Source organism: Hemiscyllium ocellatum, chromosome 13 (genome assembly GCF_020745735.1).
Source record: "Hemiscyllium ocellatum isolate sHemOce1 chromosome 13, sHemOce1.pat.X.cur, whole genome shotgun sequence".
NCBI classification, from domain to species: domain Eukaryota; kingdom Metazoa; phylum Chordata; class Chondrichthyes; order Orectolobiformes; family Hemiscylliidae; genus Hemiscyllium; species Hemiscyllium ocellatum.
The window spans coordinates 74,690,324-74,716,330 of record NC_083413.1 but is presented as its reverse complement, the minus strand read 5'-3'; the positions used below and the strand labels follow the sequence as shown (position 1 = coordinate 74,716,330).

At 41.2% G+C, this 26,007-nt stretch overlaps 1 protein-coding gene across 7 annotated transcripts; it reads left to right on the top strand.

The window, feature by feature from the left end:
- The first annotated feature begins 13,423 nt into the window (after positions 1-13,423).
- Positions 13,424-25,791, top strand: wdr53 (WD repeat domain 53). 7 transcript variants are annotated; one of them, XM_060834957.1, is made up of 3 exons: positions 13,424-13,502; positions 15,904-16,388; positions 22,368-25,791. In XM_060834957.1, the coding sequence occupies exons 2-3, from the start codon at positions 15,909-15,911 to the stop codon at positions 22,986-22,988; spliced, it is 1,101 nt and encodes a 366-aa protein (XP_060690940.1). In that variant the 5' UTR covers positions 13,424-13,502; positions 15,904-15,908; the 3' UTR covers positions 22,989-25,791. The 7 variants fall into 7 exon arrangements, with proteins under 7 accessions (XP_060690940.1, XP_060690944.1, XP_060690939.1 ...); XM_060834961.1 differs by lacking the exon at positions 13,424-13,502 and adding an exon at positions 13,555-13,564; XM_060834956.1 differs by lacking the exon at positions 13,424-13,502 and adding an exon at positions 13,586-13,639.
- Positions 25,792-26,007: the final 216 nt, after the last annotated feature.

Sequence of the window (26,007 nt, the reverse complement as noted above, 5' to 3'; positions counted from 1 at the left end):
CCGAGACTCCAGCCTGTAGTTAGGCCTGAGTGCCTGCTCCAAATACCATTATGGAGATAAGGCTTAGACTTTGAGATCAGGTCATTTCTTTTTTTTTTACCTTTTGGCTCTCTTCTATTTCTGTTTTTTGATTAATTCTGGTTTTGTAATCAACATTGTGCCAGAGAATGGCAATTTTGTGTACACTTTTCACTGTACTCATGCATTCCTACACTTAGTTAAGAATCACACAACACCAGGTTATAGTCCAAACAGGTTTATTTGGAAGCATTAGTTTTCGGAGCGCCACTACTTCATCAGGTGAAGGAGCAGCACTCTGAAAGCTAGTACTTCCAAATAAACCTGTTGGACCATAACCTGATGTTGTGTGATTTTTAAACTTTGTCACCCCAGTCCAATACTGGCACCTCCAAGTCATTCCTACACTTAAGCACATGTGATAATAAAATGTAACTCTAAGTCTGGGTGTTAGTATATACCCTGGAAGAATTTGTTTTCTTTATTCATTCATAGGGATGAGGATATCACTGACCAGGCAGCATTTAATGCCAATCCCAAATTATCGAGAGGGCAATTAGGAGTCAACCACATTGCTGTGGGTCTGGAGTCACATGTAGGCCAGACCAAGTAAGGATGACAGTTTCCTTCACTAAATGACATTCGTGAACCAGATGGGTTTTTCCAACATTCAACAATAGATTCATAGCCATCACTAGACCCCAAATTCCAGATATTTTTATTGAATTCAAATTCTACCATTTGCTATGATGGGATTCAAACCCAGATTGCCAAACATTATCTGGGTCAACAATCCAGTGATAATACCACTGGGCCATCACTGCCCTTGCAGCAGTGAAATCTGCTTCTTTTGAGTTGCCCATGGGTGCTGACCTTTGCAGCCACCACTGTCCAGGCTGCTATTGTCAGTCAGTTTGGCTTTGTGTTACTATCCATAGGGAAAAGTACTTAAGAAGGGTTACACCCAAAACATTGACTTCTCCACCTCCTGATGCTGCCTGGCTTGCTGTGTTCTTCCAGCCTCCTGTCTGTCTACTCTAGAGTGTATGGAATAAGCTGCCAAAGGAGATGGTGGAGGCCGGTACAATTACAACATTTAAAACAATTGGATGGGTATATGAATAGGAAGGGTTTAGAGGGATATGGGCCAAATGCTGGCAAATGGAACGAGATTAGGTTAGGCTGGCATGTATGAGTTGGACCGAAGGGTTTGTTTCCATGCTGTACATCTCTATGATTCCATGACTCTATGAGTAGGCCATTCAATATGATCATGGCTGATCATCTAACCCCATACCCTGTTTCCATTTTTATCCCATACTCTTTGATCTCTTTATCCCCAAGAGCTATATCTATCTTCTTCTTGAAGATATTCAATGTTTTGACTTTAACAACTTTCTACGGCAGAGAATTCCACAAACTCACCACTCTCTGATTGAAGGAATTTCTCTCCATCTCAGTCTTAAACCCAGTACCCCAAGATTCTGAACCCTTAGTTATCGGGAATATCCTTCCTGCATTTACCCTGTTTAATCCTGTTACAATGAAAGAGTGTTCTACAAATTGATCCCAAGATTATCTGCCCCAGGTTTACGCTGTAAAAATGACCTTTTAACTTCAACTTTGTACCCATTCCCCAAAGTGTTTGCCAATAACTATGAGGAGATGCAGTTTGTTTAATCTATAGGAATGAGAATAACTGGGTCTGAAGAGCTATATGAAGGTACTGAAGCAACGGAAAATATTAAAACATGCTCTTTGTGACTCGTGTGATAGGTATAACCTGTCACTTTTCATGCTACATGTGTTTTTGGCTAATAACTGTAAAATGTACACCTTGGGTATGTCTGCAGTCTGCCTAGCACCTCATTACCATAACTAGATAGTAGTGTACTGAACAATCATATGTCAAATGCTTTAGTAAGTCTGTGATTATCGCCCAAATCCTTTTTAATGCTAATCTTTTATCAAACAGTTCTGACATATAGCCACAGCTGTGTTGTTTTTTGTCAAGAAAGATCCTTGAACTTTCAGTTTTGAAATGTTTGCATGTTTTGAAATGACAGCAGAGGAGAGAAAGATCTGTCATATTAGAAGATTATCTCCAGGCCCAAACCAATTTTTAAAAGCATATGAAACAGTTTATTTAGTGTACTGTATTGATATAATTTCAAAGTCATCACTGTGTGAAGCTAACTACAATTCCTCAATAAGTAGCATCCTTGAGCTTTTCATTCCACTTGATACATCGGTTCAAAGCTATTGGTGAGTAGGCTGCATAGTCTGAAACAGTGGATAGGCCTAAGTTCCCAATACTGATGTTCATGATGCTTAACTATGGGCCAGTGCATCAACAAAGCATATGTTTCATATAAAGCAATTGGTTTAATTGAAGGCAAGGTTTTTTTTTTCAATATTTATTCAATCTCTCTTAGCAATTTAAAGCAGAGGGGATTGAGGCTAGGGCAGTTGCATGCTCCTCTTTTTTTTTAAGATTACTTACAGTGTGAAAACAGACCCTTCGGCCCAACAAGTCCACATCGACCAGCCGAAACGCAACCCACCCAGAACCATTCCCCTACATTTACTCCTTCACTTAACACTACAGGCAATTTAGCATGGCCGATTCACCTAACTAGCACATCTTTGGACTACGGGGGGAAACCGGAGCGCCCGGAGGAAACCCACACAGACACAGGGAGAATGTGCAAACTCCACTCAGTCAGTCGCCTGAGGCGGGAACTGAACCTGGGTCTCTGGTGCTGTGAGGCAGCAGTGCTAACTACTGTGCCACCGTGCTGCCTACCTTGTAGGATGTGGGAGGTAAGGGTCACCACTGGTGTCACTGCTGATTTCGCCTGGGAGAGGTGCACTCAAATTCAGCTCCTCACAGGCTGCATTAGGAAACTGGAGCTGGATGAACTTGGATCATTCGGGAAGCTAAGGGGGTGATAGAGAGGGGTGAAGGGAAGATAATCATACCTAAGTTACAGGATAAAGGTAGCTGGGTGATCGTCAGGACAGGGAAAGGGAATAAGCAGACAGTGCAAGGACCTCCTGTGGCTGTCTCCCTGTTTGCGGGTGAGGGATGTGTGTTGGGGGCAGGGGGGGAAACGACCTACCAGGGGATAGCCTCAGCAGCCAGGTATCCAGCACTGAGCCTGGCTCTGTGGCTCAGAAGGGAAGTGGGGAGAATAGGAGAACGATGGTGAGAGGAGATTCAATGATGAGAGGAAAGACAGGAGATTCTGTAGTTGCAAATAAGTCTCCATGATGGTTTGTTGCCTCCCGAGTGCCAACGTCAGGGATTCTTTGGATCGAATCTATAGAATTCTTAAGGGGGAGGGGGAGCAGCCAGAAGTTGTGGTATGCATTGGTATCAATGACATAGTTGGAAAAGGGATGAGGACCTGAAAAGAGAATATAGGGAGTTAGGTTGAAGCTAAAAGGCAGGACAAGCAGAGTAGTAATCTCATGATTGCTACCAGGCTAGTGAGGCTAGGAAGAATGAGCAAGTGTAGCTGAACACATGGCTTCAGGGCTGGTCTAGGAATGAGGTCTTCAGATATGTGGATCACTGGGATACCTTCTGGAGAATGTGGGACCTGTACAAGAAGGAGGGGCGCCTGAACTGCACCTGAACTGCAGGGACGCCAATATCCTGGGCGGGAGATTTACTAGAGCTCTTTGGGGGGCGGGTTAAACTAATCTGGCAGGAGGGTGGGAACCAGATCTATGGACCTGAGGATGGAGAAGGTAATGAACAGCCAGATACAGAAGAGTCTATGATGAGGAATAGACAGTTGATAGGGCAGAGTTGCAGTCAGTGTGATGGGCTGAAGTGTGTCTATTTTAATGCAACAAGCGTCAGGAATAAGGGTGATGAATGCAGAGCATGGATCAGTACTTAGAACTATAATTTTTTAAGCCATTATGGAGACTTGGATATCACAGGGGCAGGAATATTTGTTGGATATTCCAAGGTTTAGGTATTTCCAAAGGAATGGAGGGGAGGTAAAAGTGGTGGAGGAGTGGCATTGCTAATCAGGGATAGTATCACAGCTGCAGAAAGGGAGATCATTGAAGACGGTTCATCTACAGAGTCAGTATAGCAAGAAGTCAGAAACAGGAAAGGAGCAGTCACTTTATTTGGAGTTTTCTATATTACCCCCAACACCAACAGAGACACAGAGGAGCAGATTGGGAGGTAGGTTTTGGAAAGGTGCAGAAGTAACGGATTGTTGTCATGAGTGACTTTAACTCCCTTAATATTGATTGGAATCTCCTTAGTTCAAATAGTTTGGATGAAGCAGCTTTTGTCAGGTGCGTCCAGGAAGGATTCCTGACTCAATATGTAGATAGGCCGACAAGAGGGGAGGCCATATTGTATTTGGTGATTGGCAATGAACCAGACCAGGTGTCAGATCTCTCAGTGGGAAAACATTTGGTGATAGTGATTATAACTCCTTGACCTATAGTCATGGAGAGGGATAGGAGCAGACAGTATGGGAAAGTATTTAGTTGGGAGAGGAGAATTACAATGCTAATAGACAGGAACTGAGGAACCTAAACTGGGAATAGATGTTCTCACGATATGCACAACAGAAATGTGGTGAGCAATTATTCGAGAAGATACTGAGAGACAGGATTTATGATTACTTGGAAAACCATAGTTTGACTACAGATAATTAGCATGGTTTTGTGAGAGAAAGGTTATGCCTCACAAGCCTTATTGAATTCTTTGAGGATGTGAGGATGAAGGTAGAACAGTAGACATGGTGTAAGTGGATTTTTGCAAGGCATTTGATAAGCTTCCCCATGATAGGCTCATTCAGAAAGTAAGGAGGCATGGGATACAGGAAAGTTTGGCTTCTGGATACTGAATACAGAGGGTGGTATTAGATGGAAAGTATTCATCCTTGGAGCTTGATGACCGGTGGTGTTCTGCAGGGATATGTTAAGGGACCTCTGCTCTTTTTAATTTTTATAAATGACTTGGATGTGGAAGTGGAAAGGTGGGTTAGTAAGTTTGCCAACGACATAAATGTTGGTGGAGTGGTGAACGGTGTGGAAGGCTGTTGTAAGTTGCAACGGGACATTGACAGGATGCAGAGCTGGGCTAACAATTAGCAGATGGAGTTCAACCTGGAAAAATGTGAAGTGATCCATTTTGGAAGATTGAATTTGAATGCAGAATACAGGATTAAAGTCAGGATTCTCGGCAGTGTGAAGAAAAAGAGGGATATTGGGGTCCATGTCCATAGATCCCTCAAAGTTGCCACACAAGTTGATGGGCTAGTTAAGAAGGCTTAAGGTGTTTTAGCTTTCATTAGAAGGGGGATTGAGTTTAGGAGCCGCAAGGTTATGCTGAAGCTCTATAGAACCCTGATTAGACCACTCTCGAAATATTGTGGTCAGTTCTGGTTGCCTCATTATAGGAAGGATGTGGAAGCTTTAGAGAGGGTGCAGGCGGAGATTTACCAGGATGCTGCCTGGACTGGAGGGCATGTCTTTTGAAGAAAGGTGGGGAAGCTAGGGCTTTTCTCATTGGAGCAGAAAAGGGATGAGAGGTGACTTGATAGAGGTATACAAGATGATGAGAAGCATAGATAGAGTGAATAGTCAGAGACGTTTTCCCAGGGCAGAAATGGCTATCAAAAGGGGGCATAATTTTAAGGTGATTTGAGGAAGATTTAGGGGCGATGTCAGAGGTCAATTCTTTAGATAGAGATTAGTGGATGTGTGGAATTCACTGCCAGCGGTGGTTGTAGTCAGATACAATAGGGACGTTTAAATGACTCTTGGATAGGCACATGGATGATAGTAAAGTGAAGGGTACGCAGCTTAGTTTGATCTTAGGATAAAAGGTTGGCAGAACATCGAGGGTGAAGGGCCTGTACTGTGCTGTACTGTATTACGTTCTATGAAGGAGAAGCATCTGGGAAGGTGGTGAGCATCTCGAGACTTCCCACTGGGGAAAAAATAAACCCAGCATAAACAGCGAAAGGGCCATGCTGTCACACCAATGCCCCACCTACCCCTTCCCATGACCATCACCTGCCCCAAGTGTAACAAAGTCTGCAACAGCCGTATCGATCTGTTCAGCCACCTACAGACCCACCCTGAGAGTAGAAGTGCGTTATCCTCATCTTCAAGGGACCGCCGATGATCAAGCCTGCTCCATCATTCAATAAGGTCTGATTGTAACCTTAAATCCACATTGTCGCCTACTGCCCTTAACCTTTCAGCCCCTAGCTTAAGAAGAGTCTATCTACATCTTCCTTAAAAACATTCAAGGACTCTTGATTCGAGTCCTTGACTTGTCATTGTAGACCAATAAAGGTGAAATGAAGGACTGCATAGAATGAAGGAAATGCAATTATTGCCAAAATTATCAGCAATCAATGCCTGAGGTTGTACTCCTGTTGTGTATTGAGAGTGCAGAAGCACTTTCAAATTATGAAAATGGCCAATTTGCACAAAAAATAATGTGTGTGCAGTCAACAGCACTCTACATCATTGAGATGTCTGCAATCTGTACAAGATCTCATGCTTATTCTTCCTGAATGTCTCTAGTAAGATGAAATGAGATAAAGCTATTTCTCTGTGCACAAAAAGCCTCAATAATTTCTGTACTACAAACATCAAACAACTGCTTATATCTCAAGCAATAGATTGGAAACAGCCAGAAATATAAAGATTAAGAACTGCTATCATCTTGACAATCATGGATATTGGTATTCTTATCCTATCCTTCTTGAAAAACTAATCCCAGCTTCCTTATCAAATTCTAGCCAGGGTTTGCAATGGTTTCTCTTCTCACTCCTGCAAATTGTGAAAACTCCAACCATTTCAATTCCCATGCCAAAATCTGTTCCCATGGTATAGATTCCATCTTTCTCCTGAGCAGAAGTTTGAGACTAAACCAGTCTGTTTAAACTTTGGTGTCACATTTGATTCCAAGTTGAGCTTCCAACCACATATTTTTACCCTCACTAAGAGTGGCAATTTCCACCCTCACTATATTGCTAATATTGCAAAACTTTGTCCATCACAGTTCATCTGCTGCTCAAAACCTCTTACATGCTTCTATTATCTCTAGACTTTCAATGTACGGCTGACTGGACTCTCAAATTCTATCCTCCAGAAACTTGAGATCACCCAAAATCAGATAGCTGAGATATAAAGTTCCAGTCACACATAACCCCTGTGCTCTCTCACTTCATTAGCTTCATTTTAAAATTCTCACTCATGCTCCCAGGTCACCTCATGGCTATGTCTCTTGCCATACCACAACCCTCAGAAGTATCAACACTCATCTAATTCTAGCCTCCGGAGCATCACTGAGTTTAAGCCTTCAAATGCCTGGAACTTAAACTTTATGATTTTTCCTTACACATCTCTACTTTGCTTTGCCCCTTAGACTTTCCTTCATAACTACAACTTTGGCCTAGATTTTGGTCATCTTACGTAATACCCCCCTATGTAGCTCCACATCGTACTTTGTTTTTTGTAATGCTTCTATGAGGTAACTTGAGATATCTGAATATGCTAAAGAGCTACATAAGTTTTTGAGGTTCCTCTTGCAGCAGTTAGCGAATTTCAGTTATGACCCTTTTCTGAAGTGAAATGACTCAAGCATTAGTCCTCACTAATGCGAGGAGAATTGTTCCATAAGATGCTTGGCAGAGCCGTCATCCTCCCTTTTCTATCATCTAGCCCTCTTCTATATAGACACATTTCATTAGCCAGGTCATGCCCAATTCCCAGAGAGTGTGCTAAAGGCAATCTATCCTTGGAAGCAACTTATTTCAGCACAATCTTCTAAATTACATGTAAGGTATTTCAGCAGTGAGATGACTGTGTGTGTTGAAGTTTATTTAAACTTGATGGAAGTATTGGAAACCTTCAAAAAACAATTACACCAACAGCCAAAAGAAATAACACAACAACTAAGCTACAAAGCAGATCCTGATCCCTTCAGTCATTGGTTCTTCATACAGAGTAACACTGGAGTCTGGAGTTTGAAAATGGTGATCGATGTGTCAAATGATCATTGCACACTGATTGACATTAACTGATTAACTGTCAGCTCTCCATACTGATGACACCTATTGTGTGATAAAACACAAATTTCTTTATCACAGCAACAGCAAGTGCGCTTCCTTCAGAGTGTATGTACATGTACCTAAGACTCAATGTTCAAATATTAAGAGGCCATCTAGTACCCATAAGAAGAGGAACTGTGGGGCCCAATTTCTCTCCCTGTATCTATTTTACTGGCCTGGGCAGGGAATTGTGTAATTTATGACTCGTTAATTCCCTACATTTTCTTTTGAAGAGTCTGCATAATTTTTGATGATGATGAAATCTTCACCAGTCATACTGAATTTGAAAGTCAGCACCAGCTGGTATCATCTGTTTTTGCCAAACCACAGCACATTTTTAACCTTAGACTCCCAATTCCTACCTTTTGGTCCTTATCCTTTAGGCTCTTGTTTATCAGGGTAAAATCAGCTCTCCCCTGCTCTCGTCAGCAAACTAAACACAGAGGCTGAAGAATGACCTTATAGAGGTTTACAAAATTATGAGGAGCATGGATAAGGTAAATAGGCAAAGTCTTTTCCCTGAGGTTGGGGAGTCCAGAACTAGAGGGCATAGGTTTAGGGTGAGAGGGAAAAGATATAAAAGAGACATACAGCACAACTTTTTCACACAGAGGGTGGTACATGCATGAAATGAGCTGCCAGAGGAAGTGATGGTGGCTGGTACAATTGCAACATTGAAGAGGCATTTGGATGGGTATATGTATAGAAAGGGTTTGGAGGGATATGGGCTGGGTGCTGGCAGGTGGGACTAGATTGGGTTGGGATATCTGATCAGAATGCACGGGTTGGACTAAAGGGTCTGTTTCCATGCTGCACGTGTCTATGATTCTATGACTCTAAGAGCCTGGCTCAAAGTTAGTTAGAGACAAAAAGACTGCGGATGCTGGAATCCAAGGTAGACGAGCAGGAGGCTGAAAGAACACAGCAAGCCAAGCAGCTTCAGAAGTTGGAGAAGTCAACATTTCGGCTGTAATTTTTCTTCAGGTTACACCTGAAATGTTAACTTCTCCACCTCCTGATGCTTCCTGGCTCAAAGTTAGACCTATAAGATGGTATCAGCAAATATGTAAATCATGCCCTCTCTAATGTGATTCCATGAAGGAAGCATGAAATTTGGTGATTTTCCAAATTGTCTTTGCCACAGCTAAACATGACCTCATAATGAAACACGGAAAGCAAAAATTTAAATAAAATTTCCAACTAACCTACCAGAGAAATGGCACTGAAAATGCAATTAGTTTCAGGCAATCAAAATGATCTTTTCTTACTTCAGTGGCAATGACCCTCTGTCCAATCACAGAATGTTTGCTGTTTGATAATAGAGGCATTGACAAACTGGCTGGACTATTTGATAAATAAATAAAAAGAAGATGGCAAAGTCCGCAATAATGTAAATACTGTTTAGAACGATCCTTGACAGAGATTTCAAGAGGGCTAGGCACAAGTATTCCAGAACACTGCAGCATTTATAAGTGGTGAAATGCACTTTGTGGTCTGATTTTTGATCAGGTCATGCCAAACTCAAGTGCACAGGTACAGATTAGATTCTCTACAGTATGGGAACAGGCCCTTCGGCCCAACAAGTCTCTGAAGAGAAACCTACCCAAACCCATTCCCCTACCCTATATTTACCCCTGACTAACGCAGCTAACACTGTGGGCAATTTAGCATGGCTAATTCATCTTTGGATTGTGGGAGGAAACCGGAGCACCCGGAAGAAACCCACGCAGACACAGGGAGAATGTGCAAACTCCACACGGACAAGCGGGAATCAAACCCAGGCCCCTGGTGCTGAGAGGCAGCAGTGCTAACCACCAAGCCACGGTGCTGCCCAATATTGTGAAGTAAACCAGAAACTATATGCATATGCTGAAGTATATCCTGAAGGCAGAAAGTAAGCAGTAGTTATTGTTGAACATATACTAATGGTCAGTTTGGGAAGTCCGAAGATGTGCAAGTTAGGTGGATTGACCACGTTAAATTGCCATAGTCTTCAAGGATGTGTAGCCATGGAAAATGCAGGGTTTAAGAGATAGGGGAGGGGGATAGGCCGATGTGGGCTTGTTGGGCTGAATGGACTGTTCCCATGCTGTGGGGATTCTATGATTCTATGCAACAAGTGAATCAGCAGAGTTGAGAGTGAGGTTTCTACCCCTCCTTCAAGTTAAGGCTGTTGGAAAGCAAAGGGGGAATCAACTGTGAAAGAATGTAACTGTTGCTACCTTTGGTCATTTTTCTTACAGTAAACTCAATCAACTTTATTAAGTCAATGCAAGTGTATGTCTATGCAGACCCATACTTAGCTAAACATTTCAATAACACATTTCAGACAACTTCAGCAAAATGCCATCACCAAACACATCTGCCCCTCACCCTCCCATCTGTTTTTCGCAGGGAGCGTTCCCACCAGGACACCAGAGTCCATTCCTCCATGGCCACCAACACCACTCCCACTTCCTCAGCACCTTCCCATGTAACCAGAGAGGGTGCAACACCTATCCTTTCACGTCTTCCTTGCTCACCATCCAAGGGCCTAAACAGTCTTTCCAGGTGAAGCAGCATTTCACCCATGCCTCCTCCAATCTGGTCTATATCTCTGCACCCAGTGTGGCTTACTCTACACTGAACAATCCAAATGCAGACTGGCTGACCACTTTGCAGAACACCTCCAGTTCATGATCCCAACTCTCCCGAAGCCAGTCATTTTAACACAGCATTTTGCTCATGTCCACTTGTCCATCCTTGGCATGTTGCAATGCTTCAGCGAATCACAGTGCAAACTGGAGAAACAACATAATGGTGGCTCATTGGTTAGCACTGCTGCCTTAAATTCTCCCTATGTCAGTGTGGGTTTTCTCCCACATTCCAAATAATGTGCAGGCCAGGTAAATTGGTCATGCTAAAATGCCCATAGTGTTAGGTGCATTAGTCAGGGTAGGAAAATGAGTCTGGTTGGGTTACTCTTCGGAGGGTCGGTGTGGACTTGTTGGGTGAAAGGTCCTGTTTCCACTCTGTAGGAATCTAAACATCTTATCTTTAGACTAGGAGCCTGACAACCTTTGGGACTTAATATTGAGTGTAACCCCTTCAGATTGTGTACTCACTCCCATTTCTTCCCTTTCTTTTGGCTTTACTTGTTGCATTCTTTGTCACAATGCCCTATTTCCACTCCCTCCACTCCAGTGGGACTGTCTGTTCTTTCCAGTTTAGCAGTTGCACATACCATTGTTCTGCCATTCTCATGTTCCAATTTCTTAATCTGCACTATCAGCACCCTTTCTCCCCCAGCACTTCATCCCCACACTATTGCATAAATGCTGCACTTATGGTGAAGAGTCATCGAGACTCAAAACAGCAGTTTGCTCTCTTTCTTTCCATGGATGCTTCCTGAGCTGTTGCCATTTCCAGCATTTTTTTTGTCTTCATTACAGTTTCCAGTATCTGCAGTAATTTGCTCCTACATTTCAATAACACATGTTACATATCTAAATTATTGCTCACCCCACGTCAATCATTTCAGCAAAGCATACAGCATCTTTAGCAGGCAGGTCAAGACACACATTATACAATAGGTAAAATCCACAAAAATGTACTAATTGAATAACAGGAAATGAGCTCTCTCGTAACAACAGCGCCACCGGAAACCTTAACTGGTACACTGTAAAGAAGGGCAAAAAGTTGAGGTAAGAAAAATAATTTACTTTTATATAACACCTTGCACAGTCCTCATTGGATTCCAACAACAGTACGGTCAATTTGTACACAACCGGCTTCCATAAACAATAATTGCCTAGTGGTTAGAATTTAGAACTCACTGCCCCAGGTTGGATAAACAGCATCAAAGTATTTAAGGTGAACATAGATAAACATATGGGAACCAGTTTAGCTCAGTTAGCTGGATTGTTGGTTTGTAGAGCAGTGTGATACCAATAGCATGCGTTCAATCCCCATCACTGGTTGGAGGTTACCATGAGAGACTCCCCTTTTCAACTTCCTCCCTCACCTGAGGTCTGATTAAATCACCACCAGTTACTTCTCACTAATAAGAGAGCAGCCCCTATGGCAACATAACAACAATTAAATTTCTCATATTCAAATAATGCCATAGGATCATTTCGACCTATTTGAATTGGAGGACTACGCTAGCGTTAAGCCTAACTTCTGAAGGAAGGCAGAAAGCAGCAGCTTCTCAGCACCAAGATGTCACTCATAACCAGGGCTTGGGATCAAGCTTATTCAGCAGCAATAATAGTACCAAGTCAAGCTGATTTCTGTGTTTTTTTTTAAACTCCAGAAACTTGAAAATAAAAGAGAGTAAGTGCGTCAGATTCAACATGCTACTAACATTTAGGCACTGACAAGTTGTTGCCTAAAACAAAACCAAATTACATCAAGAATTACACAAGTTAACCTCATTTTCTGCATAAAAAAACATATGTAAGTAGATGATGAGTTCCATCCATTAAAGGACAGCAGGCATCTTTCTCTATTAGAAAGAGAGAAACAATTATACTTTTTTTCCTTTATTCATTCATGGGCTAGGGCATTGCTGTCAAAGAGTGTGGTGCTGGAAAAGCACTGCCAATTAGGCAGCATCTGAGGAGCAGAAGGGTATAAACCCTTCCCAGCTGTGGTTTTCCAGCACCACACTATTCGGCTTTGATCTCCAGCATTTGCAGTCCTCACTTTCTCCTAACAGCATTTACTCTTCGGATGCTGCCTGACCTGCTGTGCTTTTCCAGCACCACTCTCATCTAAACTCTGGTTTCCAGCACCTGCAGTCCTCACTTTTGCCTAGGCAGCATTTACTGCCCATCCTTAAATGCCCCAAGGGCAGTTAAGATTCAACCATATTGGGGTAGGACTGGAGTCACTTGTAGACCATAACAAACAATGTAAGGGGAGGGGGCACTGGGATGGGAAAGAGGAGGATGGGGGGGGGGGAGAAGGGAGTAGGAGGAAGGGAGGCAGGATTGGGGGAGGGTGGCAGGAGGGATGGGAGGGGGTGAAGCAGGTGGGAGAGCTGGAATGGAGTGGGAGAAGAGTGTGGAGGGAGAAGTGGGGCAGGAGGAGGGGGAGAGAGCGGGCTGGGGGGAGGGGTTGGAGGAGGAGTGGAGTGGGGGAAAAGAGGAGGTGGGGAGCGTGAAAGAGTATGGGGGAGGTGGGAGAAGGGAAAGGGCAGGAGACGGGAAGGGATGGGTGAGGGAAATGGCCAGGAGACGGGAGGCGGTGCGGGGAGGAGCAGAAGGGGCGGCAGTAGGCGGGTCGGGTGGGGGGAGGGTGAAGGTTGCGGAGAGCCGCGGCGGCTTGTGGGGGGCGGGGCTGCGTGGCGCGCGCATGCCAGGGGGCCGCGTGCGGGGTCCGTTGGTGAGCGACGTGAGTTAGGGCAGGGCGCGCGCATGCCAGTGTTCCGTTGGGGCCGCGTGCGGGGGCCGCTGGTGAGCGACGTGAGTCAGGGCGCGCGCATGCCCGGGTTCCGCTGGGGCCGCGTGCGGGGGCCGTTGGTGAGCGACGTGAGTCAGGGCAGGGCGCGCGCGGCTTCCAGCGGGGAGTGACTAACAGAGAGAGAGAGAGAGAGGTTCGGGGGCTGGGCTCGGAGGTAGGGCCCACCCGGTTTTGTGGTGACAAGTTCGGGTTGGTGAATGAAGGTGGTGGGACAGAGGGTAGGCCTATGTTTAAAAATAATAATGAGGGGGAGGAGGAGAGTGGTCAGGGTTGGTTTTGAGAGAGGCGGGGGCCGGGGGGTGGTTACCGAGAGAGGAAGTGAAGGGGATCGGTTTAAAACCCAGCAAAGAATGACCCAGAAAGTGAAGTTACTTTAGGCAATTGAAAAGGAAAACATTGGTGTGAAAAAAAAATGTGGGTCCATTGCAAATGTAGGCGGAAACATTTAACATGGAGAACGGGAAAATGGCAGAGGCTAAAATAACCGCTTGTGCTTATCTTCACATAGAAAATCTCCCAGAAATGTCAGGCATCCAGATTTGCAGCTTGAGGGGGACATCATTTTAAACAAACTTGTTGTAGATCTTTGAAGACTTACTTGTTCGCACAGATAAAGAATTTGAATTTGCTTTATTGGCACATGCACTCAAATGAGTACAGTATGAAGTGTGCAAGTCCCCATTTACAGAGCCATCAAAGTCCCTAGGTATGGCTGCTTCACTGACAGTATGAGGGTCTTCCAACCCTGTCCACACTGGCACCAACCCCCCTGTCCACACCAGGTCTTGGCTCAAGGGTGCACCAAGCTTGATTGCAGGGTTCATGACGCCAAGATATTGCTTCAAGAATCCCCTTGAGACCGCATGGCCGTATAAGGCCACTGGGAGGTCACCACATCAGGCCAGGAGGCCTCCATGCCAGGCTGTTGTGGCAGGTGGAGGAGACACCTTGTTTGGTCTACGTACAGGTCAGGAGTTCAGAGGCAAGGAGGGATTGGACGTGTATGTGGGGTGTTTCAGAAGGCTTTTGATAGTGTCTTATATAGGAAGCTAGTAAACACAATTAGAGATTGGGGGTATATACTAATATGAATATTCAATTGAGAATTGGTTAGAAGTTGTAATATTTCCATATTTGCTGGTGGCAAAACTATGTGAGAATGTAAATTGTGAGGAAGATGCAAGGAGACTTAATGGACATGGACAAGTTTAGTGAATGTATAATAAGAATGTGGCGGATGGAATACAATGTGAATAAGTATTGTTATCCATTTAGGTAGGGGAAAAAAACAGAAAAACAAAGTCTTCGTTAGTGATGAGAGATTAGGAAATATTAAGGACCTGGGCTGCCTTTCTGATATTTCACTAAAAGGTAGCATGCAAGTGCAACAATCAATCAGGAAGGCAAATGATATGCTGTTCTTAATCATGAGGCTATTTGAGTAAAGTTTCGTGTAAAGTGTAAAGTCTTAGTGAGACTGCTACTGGATTATTGTGTACAGCTGATCCAAGAGGGGATAAACTTACCATAGGTGGAGTGCAATGGAGTTTCTCTCGTTTAATCTCTGTTATGATGAGATTCTTTTGCGAGGAGAGATTGAATAAACTCGGCCTGTATTCTCTAGACTTCTGAAGAATAAGAACTTAGACATTGAAGTTTATAAATTCTTTCAGGCTGTGATAAGGTAGATGAAGCATTTCTTCTGACTGTTGGGTCTAGAACCAGAGGGCACCATCTCAGATAAGGAGTAGGTCATTTAAGACTGCGATAAGGAGGCATTTCCTAACTCAGAAATCAGTGAATCTTTTTAATTCTGTACCTCCGAGTGCTGAAGACAGTCAATCTTTGACAATTTCTGGAAACTAATTAAGATATGTAGAGAGAGCAAAAGAAAGTGATATTGAGGTAGATGATCAACCGTGATCTAACTGGTTCAAGGCCTAATGGCCTTTTCATTTGGAGGGAGAGTGAGGAGCAAGTACAGAGAACAGGAATGGAAGTTAAATGAATGGGAAAAGTTAGAAGTGGGCATAGGTAAAGGAGGATAATTTGTGGAAATGAGTAGGTGATAGAGGCAGTACTTGATCTGGGAATTTAAGTCGGCCACATTGAGGAGAGAAGATAACTAGTTTGCCGGATCTGATGAGATGGGATACATATGCATTCTTACTAATTAAGAGCAACAAATTGACTCTTGTCTGGTGTTGCCCAGTGTCCTTGTACTGAAAAAAAGAAAAGAAAAATATTCAACTATCTGAATATTTAATTTATAAACATTAAAGGGAGGGGAAATGTTGGCCTTTTTTTATGTTATTTACACTTTTTCTTGTAGGAATTATGGCGACAAAGTGGACTGCAGGGGATTTAAATCCAGTGCTGTGCCTGGATGTTAACAGTGAAGGCCTTGTGGCATCAGGGGCAGAGAAAGGAGTGCTTACAATCTGGAACAGCCAAGGTGGTGCAATCAATCATCTGAATTTAGGAGACGGTGATGCTGTCACATGTGTGTCATTCTCGCACAATCATTCCAACATCCTGTATGCATCTCACAGTGAAACAGTCAGTGTATTAGACATTCGGGCTTTTGAGGAACCCTCTGATTGCTTCCATGTGAACGAGGATGAGATAAACTGCTTGTCTGTCAATGAAACAGGCAGCCATCTCGCTGCTGCAGATGATTCTGGATCAATAAAAGTCATAGAGTTGGCAAGCAAGAAGGTCAGCCGCTCTTTACGGAGACATTCAAATATTTGTTCCTGTGTGACCTTCCGACCTCAAAGGCCACAGAGTTTACTCTCCTGTGGATTAGATATGCAGGTACATATCTAATTGCTTGTGTGGCCACATAACTGGAGTTTGAAAGGGAAATGGTTGGATGTTTAGTATATAATTTTCAAGCATGTTTTCAGAATACAAGATCAGAAATTGTGTTAAGCAATTTTCTTTGGCATGACAGAGTTTGAAAATAATAGATTCTGTATCCAGAGAAATAATTCTTTATGATTTCATCTGGTGAGTTGATAGATGCTTCAGTTTGCAAACACCCAGTATTAACTGTTCAACAGCAGAAAATACAATAGCTTGGTCTAAAGGCTCACACAGAATTATAGAGGTCTACAGCACAGAAAAAAGTCCTTTGGCCCATTGTGTCTGCACAATCAAAAACCGCCACCTATTCTAATTCCACTTCCCAGCATCGACCTTTGTATGTCTTGATATTGCAAGTACACACCTGAATGCTTGTTATGAGGGTTTTGTGCATCTACCACCCTTACATTCCTTGCATCTCGTCTAAACTTTCTGCCCTTTTCCCATTGCCCCCTGCATTAAGGAGAGCAATTTCTTTCTCTCTACTCTCTATGTCCCTTATAATTTTACACATCTTAACCATGTCCCAACTCAATCTTCACTGCTCTTTGTTCTATTGTTGAATTCAATTGAATTAGCTTTATTGTCAAATGAATACAGTGAAAAGTTTACAAGTTGCTACTTTCAGCGCCATCTTAGGTATAAGGTGTCTAGGTACAAATTCTTCAGTACAAGTTCTTAGGAAAAAAGAAAATATGTTGGATGCCTCTGTATTCAGAAGATTTTTGCACCATCAATATTGTGTTGATATCTTTGATTAGATTATAGAGAAAAGAAATGTGAAGCCGAAGTCTTTTGTGAGACCAAACATTCAGTTGTGATAATGTAATTGGTCCTCTTTGGCTTCATAACCAAGTAATTGGCCAAAAATATACGGGAGAGACAAAGAGTTTTCGGTTATCTTAGCTCCTTTATCAGATTGTTGGCTTGAGTGCCCTGCATTGGGTCAGGCCTGCAATCCTGTTCTGACACAGATCCAGAAATTGTGAGAAGAGGCCAATGCTTGTTTCTTTATCCCAACATGTGTATGCCATGTAGATTCCCAAGTAAAATCTGTTTTTGGCGCTACTTGCAATGTAACCAAAATTCTAAATAGTTAAAGAACTAATATGCTTTTGAATTGCATTCACCTAGAAATGAATTCCAATGCTTTATTAAAACCATGTTGCTACTTTAATGTTTTATATGTTTAGCCCGAGATCCCTTTGGTCCTCTATCTGGTTTTTGCAAAAATAACTGGTCTAAGGGATTGCTCTACCAATATTTTTGACTAACCCAATATAAACACTCTTCAAAATCCTGTACTGGATATCTACTTTGTCCTGCTGGTAGCACTGTCACCTCTTGTCTGAAGACTATGAGCATATCATTTAGAGAGCCACTGCACGATGCATTGCTAAGGGTGCTACACTCTGAGGTCCTATCTTTCGGATTAGGTATTAAACAAAGTCATGTCCTCTCGGGTGGTTGTAAACAGTGCCAAGGCACTATTTGGGAAAGAGCAGGAATATCTGCTGCACTGTTCAAACCAGCATCATGAAAGAACTGACTGAACGGTCATTATCTCGTTGATGCTTGTGGGACCTTGCTGTCTGTAAATGGGCTGCTGTGTTTTCTTTAAAGTACAACAGTGATTGTTCTTTAAAAGTACTTCATTGATCCAATTTCTTTCTTCCTGTGGCAAGAAGTCCTCATTTAAAGTTGTGGTTGCATTTCTGAAATTTGTGATTTGAAAATCATTATTTCCAATAATGATTTTAAAGTCAAGATTATGTCCCTGAGGACATTTCTTGCCCAGAAATGATCTTAAAAAATGAATTGGAGATGCTGGTGTTGGACTGGGGTGTACAAAGTTAAAAATCACACAACACCAGGTTATAGTCCAACAGGTTGACAATCACCTGATGAAGGAACGTCGCTCCGAAAGCTAGTGTGCTTCCAATTAAACCTGTTGGACTATAACCTGGTGTTGTGTGATTTTTAACTTAAAAAATGAAATACTGTGTCGTAACATGCGCAGCATTTTGCATGCAAAGCAGAAATAACTTATACAGTATTTGTTATATTCAGAGATTTGTTTTATAAGCTCAAATTAAGCACCATTCACCAGTCTTTCTCAAGCAGACTCTCTTGTTCGATGTTGACTTGCTTCTGTTACATGGGTTCTGAAATGACTGTGCATTAGATTTATAAATCTCAAGTCTGTGAATATGTAGGTGTTGTTTGGAAGGACCAAGTCTTTTCACATTGGTACGTTCCCAAATGACTCTTCGAGTCATAGAGGCATACTCCCATTTTCATTGCAAGCAGTTCCTGCAGATTTTTGATATGGTTGGAAATCTCTTTGAGGGCATCTCTAGTTCACTTCATAATTGATCCCTCTGTTTATTCTGGCACAGTGCTGTATCGTTCTGTGAAGATTTCTATCCCATCTCTTTCATAAGTTGGAAAACTCTTGGAAATTTTCCTTTTTGCTACTGACGTACTTGGCTCACAATCCCCACCACACGCTCATCAAACACGATGGCATGTCTTGACTGCAAGAATCAACAGTATTTTCGATGCCTTAGAGGATGGTGAACCACATCGTAATTCCTTGACTAACTCATTCTCTCCATCTGTTACCTTCATGAGTTGGTGAAGGTAAAGTGGAGGGGGGTCAGCTTTGAATGCTACTATCATTCACTAAAACATGAGCTGTATCAAGTAAATCATTAAAAACACCTTTACACTTTGAGATACTTCAATTTGACAGGATTATCCAATAGAAGCAATATATTGAAGGAAAAATTTTCTCTGCCATCATAAGCCTTCTAGAATGAGATGGCATAGAGAAAAAAAAATCGAAGTGCTCTCGTTATTCAAACTTTATTTGATACCAGGTGTGGAAGAACTGCCTTTTGAGACAAGATGGAGTATGTTCCACCTATACTCATCAGAACGTAGAAGATTAGGAGGTAACTTTATTGAAACATACAAGATTAGGAGGTTTGATAGGAAAAGATGCAGAAAGCTGTTTCCCGTTTGTGAGAGAATCTAGAGCTCTGGCTGTAATCTCAGAATAAGACCTTGTGCTAAAAAGACAGCTGAAGAATTTCTTCTGAGAGTTGTGAGTCTGAGAAATTCTTTACAACAGAGGGCTGTTGAGGCAGGGTTATTAAGAATATTCAAGGCTGAGATAGTCAGATTTTTAATCATTAAGGGAATCAAGGGTTGGGGAAAAGACAGGAAAGTGGAGTTGAAGAGTGTCTGATTATTTGATCTCATTGAGGGACTGAATGGATTACTTCAGCTCCCATGTCTTATTTGTACACCAAATGATTTGTAAATGCTCCTTGGATTAATCCCTCAATAGCTGTACTGTATCAGTTTGGCAGACCACCAGGGACTTAACCCTAAAACACCGGGTAGCAGAAGAATTGGTAACTGTAAATCTCGGTGTAGTCTCCTCTACTTGTGAAGTGTATATTGTTTTTTAAAAAGTACCATCTCATTAACATTGAAAACTTGTTTTACTGTCATTTTTTTAACTGTGGAGGGAACTCATCAGCTTCTTCTGTAGTAGCACCAGCTGCTTTGCTAGATATTGTAATATTGTCAACCAAAAACACTTATTGAAACAATTGCATCATCCACCACTAACATTCACACTTTGTGAATGAGAACCCTCACCCTGCTCATCTGGCATTGTCTTAAACAGCTTTTCCTTGGATCCTCATCAAGCTTAAATTTCCATAGCACTGGTTTTGATCTTTGATTTCAGAAGCCAAGTGTACTTCCATATTCTCCAACTCATCCTGCCGCTAACATTTAAAGGTGTAACATTTTGTGCACTTTAGTGCACTCTGATTTTGTCATCATTATCTTGGGTTGTTCTCAAGTATTGTAGGGGGTAGCTTACATACTCTAGCAATACTGTATTGGCTGCTCATTATTCTGCTTCAAGACATGTTAAACAATTGCATTTAACTGCTAGGCAAATAGTTTGTCGATGCTTTGCATACATGTGCAACTGGGAAAGACATATTCGGGACATGACCTAAAAAAATTAAATAAAAATGATGTTTAATGAGCAACTTGAACAGGGATCTTCTATATCCACCTTTAAGAGCTCTTTGCATTTTTTTTTATTTTTATTGTGAATTGGAAACTGAAAAAGTGGGTTTCTTTCTCTTAGCCCTTCAATAGAGACTGGGAAGAGTTTTTAAAAAAAGGTACATGATGGAGAAGAAAAGAATTCCAGATGTTGGAAATCTGAAACAAAAAAGTCTTCAAATTAGGGAAGATCACTAGACCAGAATTGTTAATTCCTTCTGACTGCATTCACTGCCAGACCTGCTTAGTTTCTCCAGTAATTTCTGTTTTTGTTTCATAAAGGAGAGTGTCTTTGGTCATGGTGTCATTCTCCTGTGTTGCTGACCATCAGCATAATATATCTTAAAACGTAACCTTTTTTTGTTGTCTTCAGCTGTGAATTTTTTTTTGGAAACCATGTGTGAAGTTTAGTCCTTGTTTTGTTAACCTGTATAGATGTCAAAGTGATAAATGTATTCATCAGGAAGGTCGTAGTACTAAATCTCGTCTTTTGGAAATCTTCACAAATTGAATAAATCGCAATTAGCTCAAGTGGGACTGCCAGTGTTTGAGGACCATGAGTTGAACATCACATTAATACTCCTTTAAGGCAGAGTTCATAAGTCATTCCATCTTGCATTGAATTTAATTTCCATTATTGTTGAAATGGTTTCTTAAATTTTTAGGACAACTTTTATTTAAAACAACAAAAATAGACCTGTCCTGCCATTTTTCATTCTTTGTATGATGGTATGTTCAAGTGGATTAACTTAGTTTTAGGTGAGTATCTTCTGCATTTTCTGTTTATTTCAGATTCCTACTAAATGCAGTGTTTTGCCTTCATGCAAAAGGTGTTCAGATTGGTCAACTTGTTTATGCAATCAATATAAAGATCCACACACTGAACATTGACCCAGCAGTAAAATTCTACAATTAATCATAGCATTATGCAACAAAATGGAGGCTATTTGGTTCTTTGTGAATGTGCTTTTTTTTTGAAAGAGATACCTTTCAAATGCTTCCACTTATGAGTGTTTACCTATCTCCCAATTCAAATTTATTGTTGAACTTATTTGTGCTGCCTTTTTTAGGTAGTACTTTACATGTCATCATAATTCTGCTAAAAAAATCAAGAATTCTTCCGCCTGTGGTTCTTTAGCTAATCATTTGAAATGTGTTTTCTACCACTGGAAATAGTTTCTCCTTATTAACAATGGTAAATGTTGACACAAAATCATGAGTAATTGTAACTACTGACCATTGTTTTCTTTTTATGAGCCTGGAGTGCATATCCTATATAAGATTTTTAAAAATACCTTTTTACTTAGCAATGTACTATAATTAAGAACAAACTTTCAAAGCTTGCTTAGAGTTTTAAATTTCATGAAACCATACTCTGGTGGAGTGAAATCTCTGCAAATGTTATTATTATGCTTAGTTGAATTATCAAAAACCTTCAATTGTACAACTCTACATCTTCCAAACTTGTGGACCTAATAACAATCTTAGCATCAAAACTTCTGACACAAACTCAAATCGGGAAGCTAATGGCAGTTCAGGAACGCAACTTGTAACTTCCGATCTATGTGACTTAATATCTATAGAGTAGATATTCAGTCAAGAATATTTTCTACATCTATAGTAGATTGTGATATTATTGTGCATAATTAACTAGAGAGTAAAGAAATACCAATTCAGTTTGTATTCCTTTGTAAGGAAATAATGATAACTTAATGTCATCCCAAAGATCCTAGGTAACCAGTCTTTTTCTTTAACATCCAGCAGTTTGTTCACTCTTGACTGATAAGTTGTAATGATGCTTAATCCAATTGTTTTGCTTGCTGTCTTCGGAAGGTGATGCTGTGGAACTTGCAGAAAACCCGCCCTCTTTGGACTGTGAATCTTCAGGACCTGGCGCGAGAAGAGATGGAAGAAATGCAGCAGGGAGCAGGGTGTCAGCTTTTCAATCCACCACTGGCCCACTTCACAACAGTTGCCAGTTGTGGCAACATATTTGCCTGTGGGGCTGAAGATGGCAGGATACGGTTATTCAGAGTGACTGGAACAAGATTTGAGTTGGAATATGGGTTCCGTGGTCATAGTTTAGGTGTTTCCCAAGTTCATTTTCTGAACTCTCTTTCTCATCCATATTGGCTGATTTCAGGAGGGAATGATGCAAAGGTCATGCTATGGGACGTCAGTGAGCAAATCAAAACTGATGTCAAAGGCCCTTTAAAATCATTTGGGAAAAAATCAGCTAGCTCCACTTTTAAGAAGGGCCTTGGGGTTGGAAGAAGTGACTGTGGTGCAAAAATCTGTAAAGAAAATAAAACAAATTCCATTTTGCCAAAACTCAGTATTGACCATGGAGAAAAAGTGAACTGGATTTCTGCTGTAGACATAAAAGGCTCAAAGTATATACTAGTTGCTGACCAAACTTGTCAGATATCAGTATATCCTCTTTCAGGCTTATAGATTGCAGTGTCTGATCATTTTCAAGTGATAGTGTCTGTTTTAGGTAAGGAAAGAATATAAGCCAAAATCATTGAGGGTTCTTGTGATACAGTGGTTTGTCCCCGTTTCTGGGCCACAAGGTTGGGTTCAAGTCCCACCTGATCAGAAGTGTGTCATGACATGTCTGAACAGGTTGATTAACAATATCTAAAATTAAACCAGTAGAGTTCCAGCAAAATTTGGGGATGTTTTAGTTGAAACCCAGATATTTTTGTGAAATTTGAGGGCCACCAATGTGTATTTTCTTATCAGTGGGTTTGATATATTAATACTTTCACAATGGCTTATATGATTTAAAAGCCTGTTAGAATAATCCAACAAACAATAGTCTCTCAAATTGGCAAAATTGCGTTCTTTCAATTCATGGAATCAATTCATAAAAGATAATTATGCAGGTTTTTATTTAATTTTATATCTTGGGAGTACGTAAATGTATTTGGCGTTTAACAATCTTTTAGAAGGTCCCTTTGAGAGCACTAGGAGGGGGCCTCTTCAAACTGAGAATGCTGAAAAGGGGACTAACAGGTCATTGGGAATATTTCCCTGGAATCGGAAGCAATAGTTATAGCTCTGTGATCAGAACACTGAAAATGTGAACTAGAAGCTTTGGAATACTGAGGAAGGCTTCAAATAATATTAAGGAGGGATGATTCTGGAATCCAGCTGGACTGGACAGGATATTTTGGTGTATTGAGGATTACTAATTTATGACATTATTCAGTAATCAAGGTTTTTTCCTGAAATATTTTAAGATCAAAAATTATTAATGACCGACTTCTCTAACTGAAACTACAACATCAATTAAAATGGTTAGAATATCCTTTGTTGAGAACTAGCCCTCAATTAAAAATGCAATTATGGGTGCTGATTAATGTTTTTAGAGAACAGTTTATCATTGACCATGAAGCAGTATACTGCAGTTGCTGAAAAATTGAAATAAACTGCTGGAAAAATCTCCAGGTAACATTTGCATAGCAAGGAAATAGGTGTAATCTTAAATCAGATTTGGGAAATGGTTGATATGTAATAGGTTTTCAGCTAGAGGTGAGTGGAACAAAGACCAAAAGAGGCTCTGTGATAGGGTGAAAGACAGGAGAAATCAACTAATGCGTAAGTTAGTACTCCAGAGCCAAAGGGTAAGGCCTTTGAGGTACAGGTACAGTGATCAATGTATTTCTGGGGGGGGGTGCGGTGTGGGGAACAAATTGAGAGAGGAGACTGTGTAGGACTAAAATAAATCAATACATCATCCAAATGGGAAAGGCATATCTAGGACCCTTTCTTCTTTTCAAGGATTTAAAGGCATTGATGGAGATTAGGATTGAGAACAAGTTCAGCCAAGCAGATGGTGGTGGTAGCAGATGGGAATTGATTCGTCCACTGTCAAGAAGAGGTGAAGTCCCCTCTCGCTATCATGGTAGGAGTGATGCAGAGGGATCGGATATCCATGATGAAGAAAGGACAGAGTGAGGAAATTGGAACTACAGAGCCATAGAGAGCATCAGAAGAGTAATAGGTGTAGATAGTGAGTCTGAATAATGGGAGAAAAATAGTCGAGATAAAAAGTAATTAGTTCATTGGGGTAGGAACAGCCTGAAACAATAAATCTTTAAGGGCAGTCCAATTAATAGACCTGCAAAAGAAAGTAGAAGTGATCTGTACGGTGTTAGGGAACTGTCGGGTGGGAAGGTGTGGTTGGAAGATCCACTCCATCAACATAGAATCTGACATGCAAATATAAGCAATGTAATACTTGTCTTTTTACTTTGTCTTTCCTCCTCATTTAAGGTTCTACACGTTCGTAGGTAAAATATGATTTATGTGAACACCTTTTCACTCCAGTTTACTGTATTCCCTGCTCACAATGTAATCTTCTTCATACTTGGGAGATCAAATGAAGTTTGTGAGACTGCTTTGCTGAACACCTCTGTTCTGTCTGCAAATGTGATCATAAATTTCCATTGTTCTGTCATTTTAATTCATGCCTTTGCTTTTATGCTGACATTTCTGCCCTTGGTCTACTCTACTGTTCCAGTGAGGCCCAACTTCAGTTTCAGAACTGCCACCCCCACTTTTGCTTAGACACTTTAGCCTTCTGGACTCAAATTTCAGTTCAAATATTTCAGACCATATACTCTGTTCCGGTTTTGTTTCTTTGTTTTTGTTTTTATTTCAGTTAACAGTTTATTCAAAGCTGATGGTTTGTTTGTTTCTTGCTCCATCACTATTCCCTTTGACCTGCAAGGACAACTCTTATGTCAGTCAATCTTTCTTTGTCTTTGCACCTTATCAAAGATTTCACTGTGTCCCATCTAGCCCTTGGTTAAGACCTATTATATCTCGTAAGTTTGCAGAGGACTGATGAAAGATCACAACTTTGGTTCTATACACTGATCTGCTTAATCTTGAGATATTTATCCTGAATGTTTTTTTTTGTAATTTATAATCATTGCATTTATTAACCTATAAACCTATAAAATTGAGAACTCATTCTTGTAATTCTTTCAAATCTGTTTTTGGGAATAAGACGACCTGGAATAGTCCCAGCACAAGAGGACACATTGTTTTCCTTCACCTCATGTTGATCCATAGTCTTTGCAATGGGAAATTTAATAAACTGCATATGCTAAGTGTACATAGTTGGACTTTTCCAAAAGCTATTATCAAGGACAATTATCTGGTTGAAACCAACGGTTTTGAAACCTGCTAGGATTTTGAAGTAAACGCTTGGTGCAAATAAAGCTTGAGATTAGAAACTACATAATGGAATTTGTGTGTGTGTGTGTACAATTTTTAGAATTTCCTAACTTCCACTACAGCATTTAATTAACAAATATAAATGAACATTATCCAACACCCTGGCTGACAATTGTTAGAATATTGGATTGAATCTTGGCAGACAAATATCTCCCTTTGACTCTCCTGAAGCATGAGATGCAGGCCTTGTGATTTATCTCAGCCATGCAGCTTAAAATCTGGG